We start from the raw sequence: 23,482 nt of genomic DNA, 5'->3' as shown, positions 1-23,482 counted from the left end.
TCCAGATTTAACCTGGTCTAGACTCAGATAGTACAGGCATTTGGGGGTGAACCAGTGAATGGGAGATTCTCTCGCGCGCACGCGCTCTCTCTCTCGTTCTGCCATTCAAATAAACCTTTAAAAGTTTACAAACTGATTTAATTTTTAAAGTCTCTGAAAGAAAAACTGAACTAAGGGCAAGTTTATTTTTATTTTAATTCCATTTTCTATGACCTTTTTGAAGTATGCTCATCTGTTATGAAATAAGTAAAAGTAATTAGTAATACAAAAGTAATTAGTAATACAAAAAGTATACTACATAGAAACCATTAAACTATTTTAAAGGCACAAAAATCTCAGACTGGATAAAATGGATTTTCCAACCATGAATTAGATATATGAGAAACACTTAAAAAAAACTTAAGACAAACTGAAAATAGTGTTTTAAAAAACATACCTGATGTTATAAAAAAAAGTCTGGGAAATCTTATTAAAGAAAAATCAGTCTACTCTGGCACGCTTCTACTAGCATCAGAACCAGCTGGATCCATGGTAGCCAGTGCCAACGCTGTGCAGGGTCTTCCACGGGCTGGGCCCAAGTCTGTTACTGCCATGGTCGTGAGGGACCCACTTCTGTCCGACACGCAGAGTGCTCCATTTGGATTTCCTCAAAGCTAGGCAGTGTTGACAAGGACGCCACTTTCACTTTGCCTTGTCTGATCACCTTCAGAACCTACTTGTTCCTGGTGCGTTCATAGCAACTTGAGGCCTAAACCTGATGAATCCAGAAATTTTCATGTTCTTTACAGCCACAAAGATGGCTGAGGAGCAAGCAGGGTTAGGATCTTTTTTAAATTCTGGATTGTATCATTGTTCTCTCAGAAGTGGAAAACCTTGTCTATATCTTTTAGTCAAGTGGTCCACTATTATCTGGGGAGCACAGCTAATGCAGAGCTATGACCACTTAAAATGCCTCTCAAGTGAATTGTCTTTTAAAACTGTGTAATTGTAAATCCGTTTGGAATGATAATTCATGATCCAAATGAGGATGCAGTGAAATTGCTTTTTTATTAAAGCAATTCTGCAACACTTACATTAAATAACTCAATTTTCTTAAGTAAAACTTAGATTAAATTTTCAGGAAAAGAACAAAATTACTCTTAATGTACCAAAAACCTGACCATGGAAACAGAAAACCTGATGTGTAGACTAACATAGTCTAATAGCTTTGGTCATTTTGTATTTCATGATCATGAATCAGACTGCTTTAAAAAGAATCTAAAGAGAATGAATTCAGCAGTTAAATAAGCAAAAACTTAGATTTTCCAGTTTATCTGAAGGCGAAACAAAATATATCTGGAAAAATGGAATAAATGATAAGTGTGCCCTAAGTCTTAATTATAGAATAAGTGATTCTTGGAGAAAATACATTATAACATATATATATATATACATATATAATATGAATAAATTAATTCTAAGCACATATATTAATTGTGCATCATTCCGTAAAGTTGAAAAAATAAATTTAGTAGTATAATAAAATACCAAAAAATTAGAGTGATGAATTCAGCACAGTAAGATTTTGAGTGAAGGAATGAAATAGAAATAGTCAATATAAAAGTGTCAAATAAATTTGTTATAAAAATTTAAGTTATAAACAAGTACAAAGATCAAACTGGTGGCCGGCGCCGCGGCTCAATAGGCTAATCCTCCACCTTGCAGCGCCGGCACAGCGGGTTCTAGTCCTGGTTGGGGCACCGGGTTCTAGTCCCGGTCGGGGCCCTGGATTCTGTCCCGGTTGCCCCTCTTCCAGGCCAGCTCTCTGCTGTGGCCCAGGAGTGCAGTGGAGGATGGCCCAAGTACTTGGGCCCTGCACCCACATGGGAGACCAGGATAAGCACCTGGCTCCTGCCATCGGATAAGCACACTGGCCGCGGCGGCCATTGGAGGGTGAACCAATGGAAAAGGAAGACCTTTCTCTCTGTCTCTCTCTCTCACTGTCCACTCTGCCTGTCAAAAACTAAAAAAAAAAAAAAAAATCAAACTGGTACAAGAATTAACAAAAGCTTGGATGGCAATATGATGCGGCAGGTTAAGCCACCACTGCCTGCAATGCTGGGATCCCATATGAGTGCTGGTTCGAGTCTCATCTGCTCCACTTCTGATCCAGCTTCCTGCTGATGTGCCTGGGAAAGCAGCTGAGGATGACCCAAATGCTTGGGCCCCTGCACTCATATGGGAGATCTGGATGGAATTCCAGTCTCCTAACTTCAATCTGTCCAGTACTGGTCGTAGTGGCCATTTGGGGAGTGAACTAGCGGATAAAAGAGCTCTCTCATCTCTCCCTTTCTCTGTAACTATGCCTTTCAAATAAAGTTTTTTTTTTTTTAAAGATCATTATTTATTTATTTGAGAGGCAGATTACAGGCAGAAAGAGGGAGAGACAAAGCGAAAGGTCTTCCATCCACTGGTTCACTCACTAAATGGCCACAATGGCCAGAGCTGTGCCAATCCGAAGCTAGGAGCCAGGAGCTTCTTCCAGGTCTCCCACGGGAGTGGCAGGGGCCCAAGCACTTGGGCCATCTTCTTCTGCTTTCCCAGGCCATAGCAGAGAGCTGGATCAGAAGAGGAGCAGCTGAGACACAAACCAGAGCCCATATGGGATGCCAGTGCTGCAGGCGAAGGCTTAGCCCACTATGTCACAATGTCAGCCCCTAAATAAATCTTTTCTTTTCTATTTATTTATTTGACAGGTAGAGTGAGAGTGAGAGAGAGAGATAGAGAGAAAGGTCTTCCTTCCGTTGGTTCACTCCCCAAATGGCTGCTACAGCCGGCACTGCACCGATCTGAAGCAAGGAGCCAGGTGCTTCTCCTGGTCTCCATGGGGTGCAGGGCCTAAGCACCTGGGCCATCCTCCACTGCCTTCCTGGGCCACAGCAGAGAGCTGGACTGGAAGAGGAGCAACTAGGACTAGAACCGGCACCCATATGGGATGCTGGCGCTGCAGGCAGAGGATTAACCTAGTGAGCCACGGCACCGGCCTCCCCTAAATAAATCTTTTTTAAAAACTACCTATGAAAAAGGTGGGAGGGGGACAGGCAGCATTTTGATGCAGTGGGTTAAGCTACAATACTGCCAGTGTCCTGCTAATGTGCTTGGGAAAGTAACAGAAGATGGCCCAGGTACTTGGCACCCTGCAACCCACGTGGGACCCAGATGAAGCTCTTGGCTCCTGGCTCCTGGCTTCCACCTGGCCCATTTGGGGAGTGAACCAGCCGATGGACGATCTCTCTGTCCCTCTGCCTTTGTAACTCTGCCTTTCAAATAAACATAGGAACATCTTGTATCCTACAAACAGGACAAGGCAATATCCATCAGCATGTGTGGTCATAATACAGTCTGTTAGAACAAGCCATTTCTGACTTACAGATGTCACAGCAGACACCTGTTACTGATCCAGAGCTACCTGAGATCTTTCCAAAGAGAAGGGGGTAAAATGTTAATGAGACTTAAGATACTATGAACATACAAAATATGATTGTATACAGAGTAACATTGAGGGCTTATAATTCCTTTATATTCTTAAGTATTTTGCTTTTTGCATCAAAGAATCTCTACTGAATTTTCTAAGGTGTCTGTCTAAATCAGACAGGTAGTTTTAATTCCTGCTTTCATCAGAGACATGTTAGTAAATTATGCCTAGTACTCTGAACACATTTGAAAATCATGATCACAGGTAACCAAACAAGCGCATATACCAACAATTGCTAGGGATGCTCAGGGTCCACTCTACAGCTGTAGCCGGCTGTACTGCTCCATTTGGGAGGAAGTTAGAACAGACACTGAGCTTCGGTGCCTTTGGTCAATAACAAGGAGACTAATCCAGACAGATCTAAGAAAAAACACGGAGGAGATTTTTCGCAGTCCTAAAGCAAGGAGGTGAGTTGGCATCATACCTCTAGGTCCCTCAGAGTATTCTTGGCCTCTTTCTCAATATGTGTCCCAACCCCAGAACTGTTTTTCTACATATTACTGAATATCCTAGGTTATACTCTATTCCTTCTAAGAATGTGACACTTATCTAAAAATAATGATTACTTAGCAAATTCACACTTGCTATCAGAGCAGTGGTTGTGGTGACAAAATTCAGGCACAGGCAGAATGTGGGCATGTGAGTCCTGGGACAAAGGTTTGGAATTCCACAACCTCACCTCCTTGCTAGGAACTGACTGGACTGTAGCTTCACCCATATGGACAGCAGCAGTGTCTGCAAAGGACCTGAAGATTATCTCTGGAAAACAGTTGTGCAGAGAGCAAATTATACCATTATTAATTATACCATCATTGATTAACGAATGGAGTTATCCATTAAGAATATCTGGAAAATATCTGAGAATTCCAACAGATGTATCTCAGTGGGAGAGAAGACATTCTGATAAATGACAGAGTGTAGTCAGCTAAACTCAGCGTACACTGGAAAACTGGCTAATATGAAACTGACACATGTAGTCTTAGTGAGATACTTATTCTTCCATAGAAAATGGTCGGTCAGCTCCTGGTTCCACACACTGAGAAAATGATCTTTCTCCCCTGTCTTTCTAGGGTACCTCAAATGTGATTGTGATGCAGCCACGGTCCATATTTACTCACTCCTAAACCAAAATAATTATTAGCTCAGGCCGCCATAACAAAATATCATAGACTGAGCAGCTTAAAACAAGAAAATGTATTTTATCACAGTTCTGGATGGTAAAATTCCAGAGCCAGGACACGAGTATGGTCAGCTTTTGGTGAGGGCTCTCCGCCTGGCTTGCACATGCATTATTGCTATGTGGTCACATGGCCTCTACTCTGTGCACATATAGAGCGCCCTCTGCTGTCTCTTTCTCTCTTTAGGACACCAATCATATTGGATTAGGGTCCCCGTCCTTACACCTCATTTAACCTTAATTACCTCCATAAAGTCCTTAACTATACATACAACCACATAACGGATCAGGGATTAAACACAGGGATTTTACAGGGACATAGTTCAGTTCCTAGCGGCCTACCTGTGTTAATCAGGCATCCATCCCTTGTGGACACTCTGGTGTTTCAGGAGGTTAGAGCTGAAGGTAAAGGACTTCCCACATTCACTGCACTCAAACGGTCTCTCACCACTGTGGACTCTCCGGTGGTCACTGAGGTTGGAGCTCTGGCTGAAGCACTTCCCACATTCGCCGCACTCAAAAGGCCTTTCTCCAGAGTGAACGCGTCGGTGTTTTACGAGACTGGAGTGGTGACTGAAGGCCTTCCCACACTCGCTGCACTCGTAAGGCCTTTCCCCGCTGTGACTTCTCCGATGCCGAATGAGACTGGAGTGGTGACTGAAGGCCTTCCCACACTCGCTGCACTCGTAAGGCCTTTCCCCGCTGTGACTTCTCCGATGCCGAATGAGACTGGAGCTCTGGCTGAAGGCTTTCCCACACTCGCTGCACTCGTGAGGCCTTTCTCCAGTGTGCACTCTCTGGTGCTGCAGGAGCGTAGAGCTGTGAGTAAAGGACTTCCCACACTCCCCACACGCGTAAGGCCTCGCACCAGTGTGAATCTTCCAGTGTGTAATGAGATAGGACTTGCAGCTAAAAGACTTCCCACATTCACTACACTCATAAGGCTTTTCTCCGGTGTGAACTCTCCGATGGACAACAAGGTCAAACTTCCTGCTGAATAATTTTCCACATTCAACACACTCATGAGATGTTATTCCAGTGTGAACTCGCCGGTGTTGGAAGAGACGAGAGCTATAGACAAAGAATTTCCCACAATCCCTGCACTCATAAGGCCCTTCTCCAGTGTGAAGTCTCTGGTGTTTTATAAGGTGACAGCTCTGGCTAAAGGATTTCCCGCACTCACCACACTCATAAGGCCTTGTTCCAGTGTGAACTCTCTGGTGTGTAATGAGGCTGGAGCTGTGGCTAAATGATTTTCCACATTTGCTGCACTCATAAGGCCTTGTTCCAGTGTGAATCCTCTGGTGTGTAACAAGGCTGGAGCTATGGCTAAAGGCTTTCCCACACTCACCACACCGATAAGGCCTTTCCCCAGTGTGAACTCTCCGATGTACAAACAGGTCATACTTCCTGCTGAACAGCTTTCCACACTCATCACATCGGTGAGGTCTCACTCCAGTGTGAGCTCTCCGGTGCGTAATGAGGCTAGAGCTTTGCCTGTAGGCCTTCCCACATTCCCCACATGTATAAGGCTTCTCCGAAGTGTGAATTCTCGAATGATCACTGAGGCTGTAGCTCATGCTAAACGACTTCCCACATTCACTGCACACATAGCAGCGTTTCCCACTGAGGGCCCTCTGGTGCTGGACACGTGCCTGCTTGTGGCTGAGAGCGTTCACGAGTTCACCCCAGCTGGAACGGCTTGCTACGCTGTGGAAGGCCTCACTTTTCTCTCCGGTATGCGTGGCCTGTTGCTGGAGGATTCCTGAGCAAGCCAGGGAGTCCTTCCCAACCTTTCGGCAGGGAACGGGCTTCTCGGGTATCTGGAATTGGGAGCTGCTGAGGACCGAGCCTCTGACAACACTGCTTCTAAGGCACTTCTCTCTGATGTGCTGCAGCTGGTGTTGCTGAAGGTACGCAGTGAACGGCGATCGCTTCCCACGTGCCCCGTTCACGTGCAGCTTCTGCCTGTGATGCTGGTGCCCAACCAAGAGCAAAATGTCTCTCAAAACCGGGCCACATATCTCACAGGGATGCGCCTTCTGGGGAGAACTGGCCTTGGCAGTCCTACGCTCTGACGCTCTTCGCACAGACGCACTCTGCTGAAAGGGAGCCTCCGCACCCTCTGCTCCACACCAGCAACCTGCAAGGAAACACTGGTGAACTGACGCTGATGCTGGTGGAAGGGCACGGCTCAGACCAGGACCCGAGTCCACGGGGTTGTTTCCAAAATCAGGAAATCGGGTCTAGGCTGAGGCTGGGGCCTCCTAGCAGAACTGGCCTCTGAAGATCAGAGTATGAAAGAGACCTCACGAATGAAGGTGCGAGGCCGGCGCCATGGCACAGTAGGTTAATCCTCCGCCTGCGGCGCCGGCATCCCATGTGGGCACCAGTTCTAGTCCCAGCTGCTCCTCTTCTGATCCAGCTCTCTGCTATGGCCTGGGAAAGCAGCAGAAAATGGCCCAAGTCCTTGGGCCCCTGCACTGCGTGGGAGACCCAGAGGAAGCTCCTGGCTCCTACTTCGGATCAGCGAAGCTCCAGCTGTTACGGCCATTTGGGGAGTGAACCAACGGAAAGAAGACCTTTCTCTCTGTCTCTCCCTCTCATTGTCTATAACTCTACCTCTCAAATAAAATAAATAAAATATTTTTTAAAAGTCAATAAAAGTTGGCCGGCGCCACGGCTCACTAGGCTAATCCTCCGTCTAGCGGCGCCGGCACACCGGGTTCTAGTCCCAGTCAGGGTGCCGGATTCTGTTCCGGTTGCCCCTCTTCCAGGCCAGCTCTCTGCTGTGGCCAGGGAGTGCAGTGGAGGATGGCCCAGGTGCTTGGGCCCTGCACCCCATGGGAGACCAGGAAAAGCACCTGGCTCCTGGCTCCTGCCATCGGATCAGCGCTGTGCGCCGGCCGCAGCGCGCCAGCCGTGGTGGCCATTGGAGGGTGAACCAACGGCAAAGGAAGACCTTTCTCTCTCTGTCTCTCTCTCTCACTGTCCACTCTGCCTGTCAAAAAAAAAAAAAAAGTCAATAAAAGCATATTAAAAAAAAAAATGAAGGTGCAACCATGGGATGCAACACAGGGAGAGAGGCGGATCTACAATCCATTCTCTAGGACAACTTTTAGCAGGATCTCGTCTTCTGACATGTGCATGCCACAGAAGAATGTCCCCAGGCCCAGGAATATACGAGAGCAAAGGAGCAGATGGCCTCCAACAACTGTTTTAGAATGGTCCACAGGGCTGGCACTGTGGCACAGCGGGCAAAACCACAGCCTTTGGTGCCAGCATCCCATATGGGTGCCAGTTTGAGTCCCAGGTGCTCCATTGCTGATCCAGCTCTCTGCTATGGCCTGGGAAAGCAGCAGAAGATGGCCCAAGTCCTTGGGCCCCTGCATCTGCGTGGGAGACCCAGAAGAATCTCCTGGCTCCTGGCTTCAGATTGGCCCAGCTCCAGCCTTTGCGGCCATCTGGGGAGTGAACCAGCAAATGGAAGACCTCTCTCTCTACCTCTGCTTCTCAAATAAATAAATAAATATTAAAAAAAAAAATGGTCCACAGCTCATGACACAATATGGAAAGGGCAATACAGGACAGCACTACAGGTGGACCAGTGAGAGGAACGGGTGAGACGTGGGATGTACACAGATGTGGGAGGTAACCCTGGACTAGACAGAAGAGTAGACATGACAAGCAGAATGGAGAAATTGGAAAACTATCCGGTGAGGAAGGAAAGGCAGTAATGAGGTGTGGCTATCACTGTCCTTGACACCAAACATGTTTTTGGTGTGATCCGAATAAGCCCTGGCATCATGCCTCTGTCTGATGCCACTCCTCGGAGTCAGGCTCCCTCTGAGCCCGCTTTTCTGTGGCGGAATCTCAGAGCCATCCTATGAACCAACAAGGGCTGCCACCCCAATCCCTCAAGTGAGAACTATGTGGCACTTGGAATACGCAAGCACCCACAACCAACGCACGACAGCTCAGCACAGGACAGCCCACAGGAAACAAAACTATGGCAAAGCAAACTTCAGAGGCAGGCATTAGAGGGACAGTCCACGGTCTGTGCGAGTGGTGACTGTGTCAGCGGCAGAGGCAGGCAGGAGGGAATGTCAGCCACATGCAGGACGCAGTCCCCGGGACACACAGGTACCTTGCATCTGAACAAAGTCACCTGGCCAGGGAGAGGCAAACAAGGTGAGATCCGTGAGGCAACCGACAAGACCTGTGACCCATTCCTCAGTCCTGTCAACCACAGCCCCTCCCGGAGGCAGGGGCAGGGGCTGTACCACGGCCCTGAGGTGAGGACAACCTGCCCCGGAGACACAGGAAGTGCAGGGACGAGCTGAGGGCGCTGTGTGGTGCACGCATCTTACCTAGGGAGGTTATAAGTGCTAAATTCTCCAGCATCACATCGTGGTACAGCCGCTTCTGAGCCTCCCCAAGGAGACCCCATTCCTCCCAGGAGAAGTACACGGTCACATCTTCAAAAGTCACAGTGCCCTGCCGGGATGGGGACAGATGAAACCACACGGCTCCTGTCCTGCGGTCTCCAGGTTCATTTCCCCCTCCTCTTTTCCTATCTGCCCTTCACCCAAGCTCCCAACTCAGAGAAGAAACCAGGAGATGGGTGCCGTTGTCTCCTTAGGGACCCAGAGCCACCAGTAACAGGAGGCAGTTGGACAAACACCCATCTAGGTTGTGGCCTGGCAGAGAGAAATCCAGGGTAGTCTCTGTATGACGGGACTGGAGCCAGCAGGCACACCCCTTCTCCAGCTACCTGTCATTCCTTAGGCCGCACGCCCCTCGTACCTCCAGGTCACACAGCCACGTGAGCAAACCACCACCATCCCAATGGCCCCACCTCAGGCAGCTTCCCACGTGCCGCTTGGGTGTTAATCAGCTCCTCTCCACCACGTGAAACCATGGATGGCCTAAGGCTATGGTAACAACCAAACACATAACACTACTCCTGGGCAGATGAGAGACTAAGAGCAGTGATTAGACACATCTACTCATAGCCTGGGAGAGGACACCACACTCCAGCAGGGCCACGTGGAAGCAGCACTCCAGAAAGAGTGAGCAACTCGAGACTGTGAAGATGTAAGCTTCATAACCAGGGTTATAACCAGGACCCCCGGTTCCTGCCGAGGATGGGATGAGCTTGTTTTCATAATGCTAAGACGTAGGGAAATAAACCCTGCTACAAAATAATAAGCAAAAACTTCTCTGGTTCCCTTGACAAGGGGAGTTCATTTGGCTAAGAGAGCAGATCCACAGGAGGAGAACGTGAGGGGCACTTGCTCAGGCTATCTGAGGCCACACTGTTCACCAGACGTCAAGGCAGCACGTAATACCGAGCCTTAATCTTAGGCCTCACATCACATCTTGGCAGGCAGCAACTGGAATACATTCGGCAGATTCAAACCGGGTTCAGTGTTATCTCAGCCTTTCCATCAACTGCACTGGAGACAGCAGCCCGAAAACCTTGTGTACAGGCCTCCCTCTCGGGCACCATTCCTCGTCTCAAACTTAGCCTCCTGGAACCAAGCGTGGGCAGCCTCTGAGGTCTAGCCGCACCAGCCTGAACACGCCTCAGCTCCGACGATCGCCAGCATCGGAGCCAATTAGTACTTGGGTGGGAGAACTGGGTGTGCGCCGCACAGTCCTTTGGTCCTATTCGGATTTTGTGCCGCACGTGCTGTCCCCTCAACAGTCAGAACCTTCCTCCACCAACCCCATGCCTCCTGACTCTCATAGATGACCACATTTGACCCTGACCTTATGCTCCAGCCTGAACGAAACACCCCAGATCCCATCAAGGTCTTCTCATGCTCCTGTGAATCCACAGTGCTGGTTTAGCACCCGCTCCGGCCTCAACTACTCTTATGCCTCTACGTTCATCTCATGTCCACCCTTCTCTCGGGAGGCCCAGGCTGTCCTGTCTTTTACACACCCTCCCTCCGTGGCCACGTCCTCAGTCACCTGCATTTGACAGTCAACACTACAACCCAAGTACCCAGCAGAGACCCAGTCCACAGCCCGTGTCCACGTCTTGGTCTACTGATAGCTCCACAACCATGCCCCCCAAATGCCACCGACATCGATCCACACAGCAGCCACAACATTTTGCCCACTTAACACCTCCACCAAGTAGGCCCTGAAAGGCCTCAGACTTCAGCATGGCCAAAAATTCCCCTCCTGATATCCCCAGGGAACACGACTCCTACCACCAACTTGGTCATCTCAGCTCACAGAGTGTTTGTCCCCAGAGCCGCCCGGTATCAAAGGCCAGAGGTCATCCTGCAGCCTAGGGCACTCCCTTGCTGTCCACATTGGCAACTCGGCTGCCTCCTCTCAAAACGCGTTCGCAGAAACCAACCACATCTCCCAGACCGCGCCTCTGAGACGTGGCCGTCGCCTCCACTCTGATCTTTCCTCCTCCCCCAACCCTACCCTCTGTTCCCTGTCAAAGCCTCGTCAGGCACCTCGGCTTCCACCCAGACTTCCTACAACCTGCAGAATGGACAAGCATCTCTGGGATTTGCCATCTTGACTTCCGCTGCCACCAGAAAGCGAGGCGACCTCTGGTTTCCTAAACATTCCCCTGTCCACATCAACCCTAAGCACCTGCGCTTGTGTCTTGCCGGGAGCACCTCCAGCGAGCTTTCTGCGGGGTCCCAGGAAACAAGGACTGCAGGAAAGGAACGCACAAGTCCCAGGAGCCCAACCCCGAGAGCGTGCAGGAGTCCAGCCCAAGAAGAGACAGGAACCCGCTGGCTCGTTTCTGCAGGCCTCGGGGCCCTACCGGAGTCACAGAATCGGGGCCTTGGAAGAATGGGTGTCCCCGGGCCCCGGCCTGGCCCCGCAGCCTGGGAACTTCAGGCTGGCCGTTCACCCACGCTGCCTCGGGGCTCCGTGTCCTCTGTCAGTCAGCTGTCCCTCGGGCGGTCACCCTCTGCCACATCCAGTCTCAGGGCTGTCAGGAACGGGGACCCCAGCCTCGCTGACCCAGACACGGGGCCTGGGCTGCAGGGACGGGGGCGGGTGCTCCTCACTCCGAGCTGTAGGTCCCGGCTGGGTGAGCGCGGGCGAGGTGCAGAGGACTAGCACTTACTTACCTGAGCTGGGTCCCTCTGCGCGGCAGGCGCCATCGGACTTCGGGAGCCGAGCCGGGACTCCTAACCCGGCCCTGACGCGGTCACCCAGGCGGCGTCGCCGACCCTCAGATCCGCCTCGCTTGCCTCTCTGGCCGGGCCACTTCGGCCAGGACCCGGTGTCCGGGAGCCTCTAACCCGGAGAGCTCGTCTCATAAAAGCCAAAACGACCGCCAAGAGGTCGCCGGAAATCCCGCCCCGACCTGGCGCACATTCTGACACCCCATTGGCTCATCGTCGTTGTCGCCGACGCAGGGCATTCTGGGTAGTGTAGTTCCCACTCTCCACAGCCGACGCGCTGGGGCGCTCTGCGCCCACCTCCGTGACTAAAGGCCTCACCCTACCGCGCGGGCGCTGGGGTCTCCAGGTCCTAGAGCGGGGGAGGGACCTCGCTCTTTGTTGAAGGAGCCTTCTGTGGTCTTCAACTATCTACTCAAGTGTTTGTACATATATTCTCTCTCTCTCTCTCTCTCTCTCTCTCTCTATATATATATTGCTCCCAAAGGTCACGTGCATTACATTGTTATTCAGTCACACATGTGACCAGTGGTGGAGAAAGCAAATAAAAATGGTCGTGCTGCAATTCGAACAGATGTGCCCTGCAGCACTAGGCAGCTTCCCCAGCCTCTATTCCCATGTTCAGTCAGATAGCAGGCGTGGCAAGGAAGGCGGAGGGCGAAGCCGAGGCTCTCTGCGGCAGCGCTCTGTTCCCACAGAAAATACTTCTGCAGGGATAGTGAACTCTCGTGTCCAAGTGCTGAGCAACACTTCCACACGTACTCTTTCTCCGTTTCCTCATGTTAGCTTCCTTTATGGAATCTGGTATCTCAAAAACAACAAAGAAACGCTATTTCAATAAAAACAGTCCGTGAGAGCGCTCACAGGTGGAGCGTGCAGGCACTGGTGCTGTCAGCCCAGAAATAGGAGGGGGATCTCACACCCGGGGTCTCTTCTCCTTGCCAGGAACTGGTTATCACGTCCCATGATTGCAGGGATTGCTCTGCAAGAGGCACTGACACTTAGAGAAACCAAAGTAAAATTGAAGTTACAGGGAGTTGTTAGGTTGTCTATGTAGTGCTTCAAAACTGGTGGCAGAAATGTGTCTGAGAACTACCACTTGATGGTGAAAAAAGTGAACCTCTAAAGAGAACCCATATCTGATAAATTGATAGCAGAATTGGCTGAGCATGTGAGAAGTCACACAGTCTGTGGCAGCCTGGGCAGAATAACACAGCAGTCTTGTATGCTAGGATTTCCTGGAGTTGGCAGTCTTGTGTGTTAGGGTCTTGGAGAGGCTGGGTGTGGCTCTTGCCTTGAGGCTACGGGAAGGGACCCTGAGGGTCCCTCAGTGCGGGAGGAGTTGTGAATCTCTGGCATTCTGGCAAGTCCTTTGTCCTGCTGCCAAGTGGGCCCTCCTCACTGCACTACCCAGGTAACCCCTTCTTCAATTCACTATCCAGCTGCTGAGCTTTCCCAACCCCTAATACACTCCTCCTGTTCTAATATAATCATCTGTCCTGATTTTTTAAATTTCAACTAAGAAAACTAGAAAGAAATAAAAAAAATCAGAAGACCTGGATCTGGCTTCAGTTCAACCTCAAGTTAGACCTAATCTTTTTCTTTAACAGCTTGATTGAGATTTAATTCATATACCACCAACTTCACTTTTAAAATTTTCATTACCCCCCCAAAAGAAATCCAAAATCCACAATCCACTAGCTGAACCCTACCCCCCTTTCTCTCCTCCAGTTCGTGGAACAGATAACTGACTATCTGCATCTATAGGCTTGCCTATTCTGTGCATGTCATACAAATGGAGTCAAATAGGCCGGCGCCGCGGCTCACTAGGCTAATCTTCCGCCTTGCGGTGCCGGCACACCGGGTTCTAGTCCCGGTCGGGGTGCCGGATTCTGTCCTGGTTGCCCCTCTTCCAGGCCAGCTCTCTGCTGTGGCCAGGGAGTGCAGTGGAGGATGGCCCAAGTCCTTGGGCCCTGTACCCGCATGGGAGACCAAGAGAAGTACCTGGCTCCTGACATCGGATCAGCACAGTGCGCCGGCCACAGTGCGCCAGCCGCGGCGGCCATTGGAGGGTGAACCAACAGCAAAGGAAGACCTTTCTCTCTGTCTCTCTCTCTCACACTATCCACTCTGCCTGTCAAAAAAAAAAAAAAAAAAAAAAAAAACACACAAATGGAGTCAAATAGTGCATGTCTGCTTCTTACACTTGGCATGTCTCCAAGGTCCACTTTCGTTGCAACATGCATCAGTACTTCGTTCTTTATCTAGTGCTGAAAAATATCTCAGTGTACGGGTACACTACATTTCATCTATCCACTCCGGTTGATGCACGTGTGGGTGCTTTCTACCTTTCAAGTCTTATGGATACTGCTGCTATGAACATTTGTGTGCAGTTTTTTTATGGATATGTGTTTTCAATTCTCTTGAAATATACCTAGGAGTAGAATGGCTGGGCCATGTAGTAACTTCACGTGTAGCTTTCTGAGAAGCAATCAGACTCTTTTCCATAGCAATGGTCCCACTTATACTAAATCTTGTTCTGCATTCTCAGAGCCCTTGGCCGTTCTCAGCTTTTGGCACTCACTGTCCTTGGTTAATTCACTGTCCCCTGCCTGCCAGCCTGCTCTTCTCAACAGAGCGGGAGCCTCACAGGGATGAGTGTCTCAATCTGACGTCATGTTTGTTGTGACTTCTTCAGTTTCCTTATGTGAAAGTGGAGACAAACTACTGGAGTTGATAGGCAATATCACTGGGAAAGTTTTCTTTAATGAAAGTGATTCCCTAGCATGTTCTAGGGGATTGTCCAAAGAAATCGTGTGTATTTCCGGTCATGAGCAAGAAATGAAGTCTTGGCAGTGCTGTGGTATAGTAGGTTAAGCCTCCACCTGTGGCGCCAGCATTCCATATGGATGCTGGTTCGAGTCCTGGCTGCTTCATTTCCAATCCAGCTCTCTGCTCTTGGCCTGTGAAAGCAGTGGAAGATGGCCCCAGGGCTTGGGCCCCTGCACCCACATGGGTGACCCAGAAGAAGCTCCTAGCTCCTGGCTTCAGCTTGGCCCAGCTCTGGCTATTGTGGCCATTTGTGGAATGAACAAGCAGATGGAGTCTCTCCCTCTGTTTGTAACTCTGCCTTTAAAATAAATGAATAAAAATTTTTTTTAAGTCTTGAGTGTTTTTTCTTTTAAAGATTTATTTATTTATTTGAAAGTCAGAGTTACACAGAGAGAGGAGAGGCAGAAAGAGAGAGAAAGAGAAAGAGAGAGAGAGAGAGAGGTCTTCCATCTAATGGTTCACTCCCCGATTGGCCGCAACGGCTGCAGCTGCACCGATCAGAAGCCAGAAGCCAGGAGCTTCTTTTGGGTCTCCCACGTGGGTGCAGGGGCCCAAGCACTTGGGTCATCTACTGCTTTCCCAGGCCATAGCAGAGAGCTGAACTGGAAGTGGAGCAGCCAGGACTAGAACAAGCATCCATATGGGATGCTGGTGCTGCAGGCCAGGGCGTTAACCTGCTGCGCCACAGCACCAGCCCCAATAAATAAAATCTTTTAAAAGGGGGGGGGGAGAAAATCTTGGCAATTTTTCTTTCACACTTAAATTTTTTTTCTTATTTTCCAATTAAGTCATAATTATTCATGAATTGCAAGAGCTAAGAAACAAGAATTCCTGTGTCACATGAATTTATTCTGTTAAATATGTCCAGCGCTCCTTTCTTTAGAGCGCTGCTCTACAAAGTTCCTGGGAGCAGTCAAGCTCAGGTTCGCCGTCGCTTGTCATCCCTGTGCCTTCTCTGCATCGGCTAGCACCTCCTGCAGCTCTTTCGTTTCCTTTCAGAAATTTCCAATTTTTGAATTCTGCATAGCCTTCCTTGTTATATTGTCTTTTAGTACCTTTTGCTCTTCCCTCAATTTCTTCTTTTCAAAATTTTCCTTTCGTTTTGCTCTAATAACTAAAATACAGAAACAATGTTATTGAGAAACTAATAAATGAGGAAGAGGAATGGAGATAAAGGAGATGAGAGAAAAAAGTATGGAAAATTTAAGCACAAACAATGAAATTTCCAGGGGATTATGGGTGTTATTCATCAGATAGAATGGTGAAAATTGAATTTCAAAAATTATTTTCCCACTTTCTATAGTCAGCCTTTTAAATATCCAGTTTAAAATGCAGAAAAGGGGCCAGCATGGTGGTGTAGTAGGCCAAGCCTCTGCCTGCAGCACCAGCATCCCATATAGGCACCGGGTTCATGTCCTGGCTGCTCCTCTTCAGATCCAGCTCTCTGCCTATGGTCTGGGAAAGCAGTGGAAGATGGTCCAAGTGTTTGGGCCCCTGCACCCACGTGGGAGGCCTGGAAGAAGCTCCTCACTTCTGGCTTCAGATCAGCCCAGTTCCGGCCATTGAGGCCATTTGGGGAGTGAACCAGCGGATGGAATTCTGTCTCTCCCTCTGCCTATAACTCTGTCTCTCAAATAAACAAAATCTTTTCTTAAAAATGCAGGAAAGTTGTCATCCAATTTAACAAAAAGACATCAAAAATATTTCCCATAGGTTACAAGGGCTGCTTACCTCAGTAAGCATCGATGATCTTTTCTACTCCTGGCTTCTAGCCTCTTTCTGGGTATCTGTGCATGGAGCCGTGAGAGAGGAAACCCATGCAGGGGTGGTGGGTATGACTGAATGTGTGTGATGAACTCTACATGTTTTTGCTGGAGGAATTTCCAAATGGGTGCCCAAGACTCTCAGGATGTTGACAAAGTCGGATTTTTTGTGCGTAACTCTGTAGGTCACCATCTCCTCACAGGCAGACACAGAATACATCAGTGACCAGGATTTCTCACACAGGAATCATCACCCAGGGGAAGTAGCTTATGTCTATTGGCCTGGAAACTATTCCTACATCAGACTGAGGAAAACAGTGCAAGAGACCGCTTGCCTGTCTGTTGTCTAAACATAAGAACTGCACCTTAATAAGCACGATTACAAAAACTGTCCTGGAAAATGTTTGTCTCCCGAACTCTGATTTTGATCCTTGAATTTCCCTGCTAAAGGAACCAAGCGATGACACAGCTCTTTGCCCCTCTGTACAATTCTCATAGGTATGGACATAAACACTCACCTTCCTTACCTCAGACTCTATCAGCTCCCACTTATCTTTGCCTTTGAAAACCCAACCATCATTGCCAGCCTAGGTTTCTTCCGGCAAGTCAAACTGCTGGATCCTCTACCTGAATGAATGAACTTCCCCAGTTCCTTCTCATTCTCTGGAAGCAGGTGAGTGGACTCATCCTGGCGGGCGTCGTCCTCAGAGCCCTCCTCTTCCTCTAAGAACGAGATCTTGACGTTTTCATAAAGCAGCGCAAGTTGCTGGCTTTCCTCGGCTTTGACTAGTCTACTGGAGAATGACAGAAGCGAATTCAGAAGCACAGCTTTCACGCTGACTCATCATGTCTTAATCACGTGAGGAAGGCAGAAACAGATTATAATCCAGACTACTCACAGTAGCATCTCAGATTTCTGAGGTGAGAAATGCCACTTTCTGGAGTAAGGAGTAATTATGATAACCCAAAGCATGGGACAAAGTCAGGACTAGGAGCGAATCAAGTACCTGACTTGGATATAAAACTTTAGGAGATAACCAAAAATCTCCATAATCAAGAAAAATCATATTTAAATGCCATATTTTACAATATAAAATTAATGTTAAGAAATCCATGATAAATCAAAAAGTCAACATTTTAAATAAAGAAGGGATGGGTATTACTGATTTTTCCTTTTGCTCAGGCTCCTGTAAGGCTTGGTTCAGCACTGCTGCTAATCCTATATTTTTTTATTTTTATTTTTATTTTACAGGCAGAGTGGACAGTGAGAGAGACAGAGAGAAAGGTCTTCCTTTGTCGTTGGTTCACCCTCCAATGGCCGCCGTGGCCGGCGCGCTGCAGCCGGCGCACTGCACTGATCCAAAGGCAGGAGCCAGGAGCTTCTCCTGGTCTCCCATGGGGTGCAGGGCCCAAGTACTTGGGCCATCCTCCATTGCACTCCCGGGTCACAGCAGAGAGCTGGCCTGGAAGAGAGGCAACCAGGACAGAATCCGGCACCCCCACCGGGACTAGAACCCGGTGCGCCAGCACCACTAGGCAGAGGAGCTAATCCTATATTTAAAACTGATACATTTTTGGCATTAATCCAAATTTAAAAAAAAAAATACTACATCTGGGGCTGGTGTTGTTGTACAGTCAGGTAAGCCACAGCCTATCATGCCAGCATCTCACATGAGCGCTAGTTGAAGTCCAACTCAACTACTTTTGATCCAGCTCCCTACTAATTAATGTGTCTGGGAAAACAGCAGAAGATAGCCCAAGTGCTTGGGCCCCTGCTACCCATGTGGGAGATCTGGATGGAGCTCCAGGCTCCCAGGTTTGGCTTGGCCTAACCTCAGCCATTCTGGCCATTTGGGGAGTGAACCAGTGCATTCTCTCTCTTTCTCTCTCCCTCTCTCTCTCTCTCTCCCGTTTGTAACATTTTAAATAAATAAATACTTTTTTAGAATACTACATTAAAATGTTATTTATCAGGGCTGGCACTGTGGTGTAGCAGGTGAAGCCACTGCCTGCTGTGCTGGTGACCCATATAGGTGTAGGTTTGACTCCTGGCCACTCCACTCTCAATCCAGCTCTCTGCTAATGCACCTGGGAAAGCTGCTGAATATGGCCCAAGCGCTTGGGTCCCTGCCATCCATGTGGGAGACCCGGGTGAAGCTCCTGGCTCCTGGCTTCAGCCTGGCCCAGCTCTGGCTGTTGCAGCCATTTGGGGAGTGAACCAGCAGATGGATTTCTCTCCCTGTCTCTCCCTCTCTCTCTCTAACTCTGTCTCTCAAATAAATAACTAAACCTTTTTTAAATGTTATTTATTCTGATTACTGAGTTTTTTTGCACCCCCTTAAATTTTACACCACAGGCAAATGCCTCAGTCACCTTCCCATGAGCCCAGCCCTGGAAGGAGCTCCTTGGCTCATTGTGTATCTGTGTTTATGCGCTACTGGATGACAGCGTGTGTTACTTTTTCCTAACATAAAAACTGTCCTAGGTCTGTGTGACGTAGGTAATAAAAGCACTTTGAGGGTTAGCAATGGTGGAGGGAGGGTAAGAGCGGCACTCCAGAGGCACACTGTCAGGCCACAATCACTGGCCTGGTCATAAACATATCAAAGACAATCAAACAGTTAGGGCAAGAAGAATGAAGTCCTCATCTCAGGCATACAACCTAAGAGAATACCAAAAACCCAGGAGGAAAGCAAATGTTTTAACTCGTATTTTCATTGGATGTGGGCACGTGTTTGGCCTTGCACTTAGGAGACTTGGGACACCTGCATCCCACGGTGGACTGCCCGAGCTAGAGCCCCAGCTCTGCTCCCGGTTCCAGACTCCTGCTAATGCAGGCCCTGTGGGGCAGCAGGTGATGACTCACTCCTATGGCCTGGACGCAGTTCCAGGCTCCTGGCCTTTGACCCTGGCCAGGATTCATCGCTTGCATCTGGGAGTGAAATAGTGGATGGGCGGGGCCAGCACTGTGGCATAGCAGGTAAAGCTGATGCCTGCAGTGCCGGCATCCCATTTGGGCACTGGTTCGAGTCCCAGCTGCTCCACTTCCAATCCAGCTCTCTGCTATGGCCTGGGAAGGCAGTAGAGGATGCCCCGAGACCTTGGGCCCCTGCACCCATGTGGGAGACCCGGAAGAAGCTCCTGGCCCTGGCTTTGGATCAGCACAGCTCTGGCCATTGCGGCCAGCTGAAGAATGAACCAGTGAATGGAAGAACTCTCTCTCTCTCTGCCTCTCCTTCTCTCTGTGTGTAACTCTGACTTTCAAATGAATAAATGAATCTTTAAAAAAAATAGTGGATGGGAACATTCTCTCTCTCTCTCTCTCTCTCTCTGCTTCTCAAGTAAACAAATTTTGAAAATTGAAATTAATGTTAAAAATCCATGATAAAACAAATATTGAAATTTTAAATAAAGGCAGGATCCAACAGTGCCACGCTGAACCATGGGGGAGCCTGACTCATAAGGAAAAATGTGTCTTTATATACATGGTGGACATATTTTTAGTGATTATTCTTTTACAAAATACCAAAGAAGTTAAAATATATTTAAAAATTAAAAGCTGTTGAATGAAAAATTATGGTATTATTTTAAGTTTAAATATTTTATCTATACCAAAACCTGAATTAATTATAATTTTACTTTCCTGGTTTAAATGAAAACAACCCCACTAGCAATATTGTAAAAAACCTACTTCTGGAAAAAAAATCACTAAAAATTACATAAGAACATGTATCTGGGACATATGTTTTGCCTTGTTCCTCAGCCTCAGTGAGGTAGCACTAAATGGGTTAACACAAATGTGACAGCCATAGAATTTATTTTAGCTCAAGAACTTAATTGAGCACTAAAAAGTCCAGGAGATGTGTCTTTTTTTTAATACTTGTATTTATTTATTTATTTATTTTTGACAGGCAGAGTGGACAGTGAGAGAGACAGAGAGAAAGGTCTTCCTTTTCCGTTGGTTCACCCCCCAATGGCAGCTGCGGCAGGTACACCGCGCTGATCCGAAGCCAGGTGCCAGGTGTTTCTCCTGGTCTCCCATGTGGGTGCAGGGCCCAAGGACTTGGACCATCCTGCACTGCACTCCTGGGCCACAGCAGAGAGCTGGACAGGAAAAGGAGTGACAGGGACAGAATCCGGTGCCCCGACCAGGACTAGAACCCGGGGTGCCAGCGCCGCAGGCGGAGGATTAGCCTATTGAGCCATGGCGCCAGCCCCAGGAGATGTGTCTTATGATTTAACTTTCATTTTTTTTAACATCTTTATAATAACGAAACACACATAAACTGCAGTTAGATAAATTAAGTCAATGTAGATTACATTAGATCACCCAGAACCAACATCCAGCTCCCACTCTCTCTCATGCAAGCATTCTTCCATTTTATATTTAATGTCATTTTGCCTTTCTTCAGCGTAGTTCAAGGTGATCTTAAAGTGGCTACCTTAAAAATATTCCATACATGGTAAGGTATCCCTTGTTTTTGCACCTAGTTGTAACGGAGCAAATGCAGTTTCTGAGGGGTGTAATGGAATCTCAGGACTGAATCCTGGAGTAGGGATCACAATGTGTTGGCCCTGGCCACTTGCCCACTGCTAATGTCAGAATGTTCTCTTCACTTGAAGGAGTAGGACCCTGAGTTTTATTTGTGCAAACATACTGAAGTATCTTCCCAAAAGCTGCTACTACCCAAGACTGCATCCACAAGTTTCTAGTGACAGAGGGGTCAGCCTTTCTGCTTTGCATTCATAAGATTCCTTCCAAAATATCAAGATCATTTTACAATACTGTAAAAAATATATTTTACTTCACAAACGTGTCTGTCTAAAAGGCTTAAAAATCAACCTTTAGTTTAATACATTTAAAGTACTCCAATATTTTCTATTTTGCTAAATTATATTCTGTCCCTTTTTCATTTATATCATCACCTAACATAAGTACAATCCACATTTTGAAAAAGTGGTCTACAAATTTATAAGGAAATGATTTCATGATTATAAGAATTATCATCATCATTATCTGATATAATCATCATCTTTGGCACTCAATAATAACCTTGCTAATTTGTCATGTCTTATCTAAGGATAGTGGATGTTATTTATCACACACTTACTATATCACATAGGAGATTGTAATCCCACACGTCACAGCAATGCCGAAGGCTATACATGCAATTAAAATGACTTGAACAAGAGCAGGTCTATGTGGAATTATTGCTAAAAATGGATAGAAAAGAACTTCTAAAAAATTTCAATTTAGCTGTGAATCTTAGTTAACACATTTGTTAATCATGTTGTTATTATAAAGGGGAATAGGAGACGAAATCAGAAATACCTTTAAAATGGCATTCTTAGCCTGCACCGTGGCTCACTAGGCTAATCCTCCGCCTTGCGGCGCCGGCACACCGGGTTCTAGTCCCGGTCAGGGCGCCAGATTCTGTCCCGGTTGCCCCTCTTCCAGGCCAGCTCTCTGCTGTGGCCAGGGAGTGCAGTGGAGGATGGCCCAAGTGCTTGGGCCCTGCACCCCATGGGAGACCAGGAGAAGTACCTGGCTCCTGGCTCCTGCCATCGGATCAGCGCGGTGTGCCAGCCACAGCGCACCAGCCGTGGTGGCCATTGGAGGGTGAACCAACGGCAAAAGGAAGACCTTTCTCTCTGTCTCTCTCTCTCACTGTCCACTCTGCCTGTCAAAAAAGAAAAAAAAAAAAAACGGCATTCTTAATTTTAAAAAATACTGAGTCTAGAGGCCAGCACTATGGCATAGCAGGTAAAGCCACCGCCTGCAGTGCCAGCATCCAATATGGTCACCGGTTCAAATCCCGGCTGCTCCACTTCCAATCCAGCTCTGCTATGCCCCCAAGAAAGCAGTAGAAGATGGCCCAAATCCTTGGGCCCTCACACCCACATGGGAGACCCAGAAGAAGCTCCTGACTCCTCGCTTTGGATTGGCTCAGCTCCAGCCTTTGTGGCCATTTGGGGAGTGAACCAACGGATGGAAGACCTCTCTCTCTCTCTCTCTCTGCCTCTCCTTCTCTTCCTCTGTAACTTAAGACCTTTCTCTCTATCTCTCCCTCTCACTGTCTGTAACTCTACTTCTCAAATAAAATCTTTTAAAAAAAATAAATCTTTAAAAAACCCCTGAGTCTAGATCGCACAGCCCGTGTGAACAAACATAATTTGAATCCCCAACAATCCCTGACTCCCTTGTTTGTCCACCGTGTCCTTGGCCAAAGTTCTCTCTTTGCTCTGAGGGATCCCAGGCCCCTGACCCAGAACAGCAATGCCTGCCATCCATGTGCCTGAGGGACGTGGCCTGTTCTCACGACTCGAGAGGGGCATGGTGGGCTCCTGTTGTGCGGTGCTGTCATGGAAGGGTATCACAGGGCAATTCCGAATGCAATTCCATGGACCTGTATTCCAAGTGTCACTTCTTAGGGCTAAAGAATGTGCCATAAAACCATAGTTGTTCTTTGTAGGCTCTGGTGTATCAGTCTTCTTTGCTAGACCTGAAACTAAAAATAAAAATAAATAAATAAATAAATAAACCCACAGCATTACTGTTTGTACAAATTGAACAGAAGAGCAATTGGATTACTCAGGCACTTAGATTAAAAATAAATACAAAACAAAAACAAATCCGCCAGACTGAGGTGGCTGCTCCTTGTCCCACATTGGGTCTTCCTCACTTTCTGTCCCGTCACTGACACAGGACGAAGAGCTCAGCTGACGCAGAGAATAATGCCAAGGTTCGCACCTCAGTGGAACCTGACCTTCATGTGACAAAAATACCTTGGACTACGAGAAAGCTGGGAGAGTTCTTGTAGACTGTGGATGTTCACTCTACAGTTCTGTCAACTTTTTTGCATGTTTTCAAATTTTCAAAACGAAATACTGTGAAAGAGAAAAAAATATGGGCAACCGACTATGAAGAACCAGCTATGATGAGAACTGAGAACTGACCACTGGACAGCCATGGGAGGCTGCTGCAGACACAGGCTGTGTGGCAGGGATGCACCTGACTCAGACTGGG

General features: G+C 47.9%; 3 protein-coding genes across 9 annotated transcripts in view; all 3 read right to left on the bottom strand.

Moving 5' to 3' along the window:
• Positions 1–2,917: 2,917 nt before the first annotated feature.
• LOC149120682 (uncharacterized) lies at positions 2,918–14,025 on the bottom strand. Of its 3 annotated transcripts, XM_089319876.1 has the most exons (4): positions 11,807–14,025; positions 9,062–9,188; positions 5,034–6,834; positions 2,918–4,273 (listed from the first exon to the last, which is right to left on the bottom strand). In XM_089319876.1, the coding sequence occupies exons 1-3, from the start codon at positions 11,837–11,839 to the stop codon at positions 5,039–5,041; spliced, it is 1,956 nt and encodes a 651-aa protein (XP_089176002.1). In that variant the 5' UTR covers positions 11,840–14,025; the 3' UTR covers positions 2,918–4,273; positions 5,034–5,038. The 3 variants fall into 3 exon arrangements, with proteins under 3 accessions (XP_089176002.1, XP_089176001.1, XP_089176003.1); XM_089319875.1 differs by lacking the exon at positions 2,918–4,273 and having other exon boundaries at positions 4,697–6,834; XM_089319877.1 differs by lacking the exons at positions 2,918–4,273; positions 9,062–9,188 and having other exon boundaries at positions 4,697–6,834; positions 11,807–12,017.
• A 1,495-nt stretch (positions 14,026–15,520) lies between these two features.
• C18H19orf18 (chromosome 18 C19orf18 homolog) lies at positions 15,521–22,791 on the bottom strand. The gene is made up of 4 exons (XM_089320092.1): positions 22,776–22,791; positions 21,567–21,669; positions 17,083–17,249; positions 15,521–15,806 (listed from the first exon to the last, which is right to left on the bottom strand). The coding sequence occupies exons 1-4, from the start codon at positions 22,789–22,791 to the stop codon at positions 15,688–15,690; spliced, it is 405 nt and encodes a 134-aa protein (XP_089176218.1). The 3' UTR covers positions 15,521–15,687.
• The window catches only part of ZNF606 (zinc finger protein 606), a 61,013-nt gene continuing 59,705 nt past the window's right edge, over positions 22,175–23,482 (bottom strand). For all 5 annotated transcript variants that reach the window (XR_016225088.1, XR_016225091.1, XR_016225090.1 and 2 more), the window contains one exon: positions 22,175–22,964. The gene's annotated coding sequence lies outside the window, so the exon portion shown is untranslated. The remainder of the gene's footprint in view (positions 22,965–23,482) is intronic.

This window comes from Oryctolagus cuniculus, chromosome 18 (assembly GCF_051225735.1).
Source record: "Oryctolagus cuniculus isolate XC-2025 breed Fujian yellow rabbit chromosome 18, ASM5122573v1, whole genome shotgun sequence".
Taxonomy (NCBI): Eukaryota; Metazoa; Chordata; class Mammalia; order Lagomorpha; family Leporidae; genus Oryctolagus; species Oryctolagus cuniculus.
Note: the sequence above shows the minus strand (reverse complement) of the source record. Positions and strands in the feature narration are given on the sequence as shown.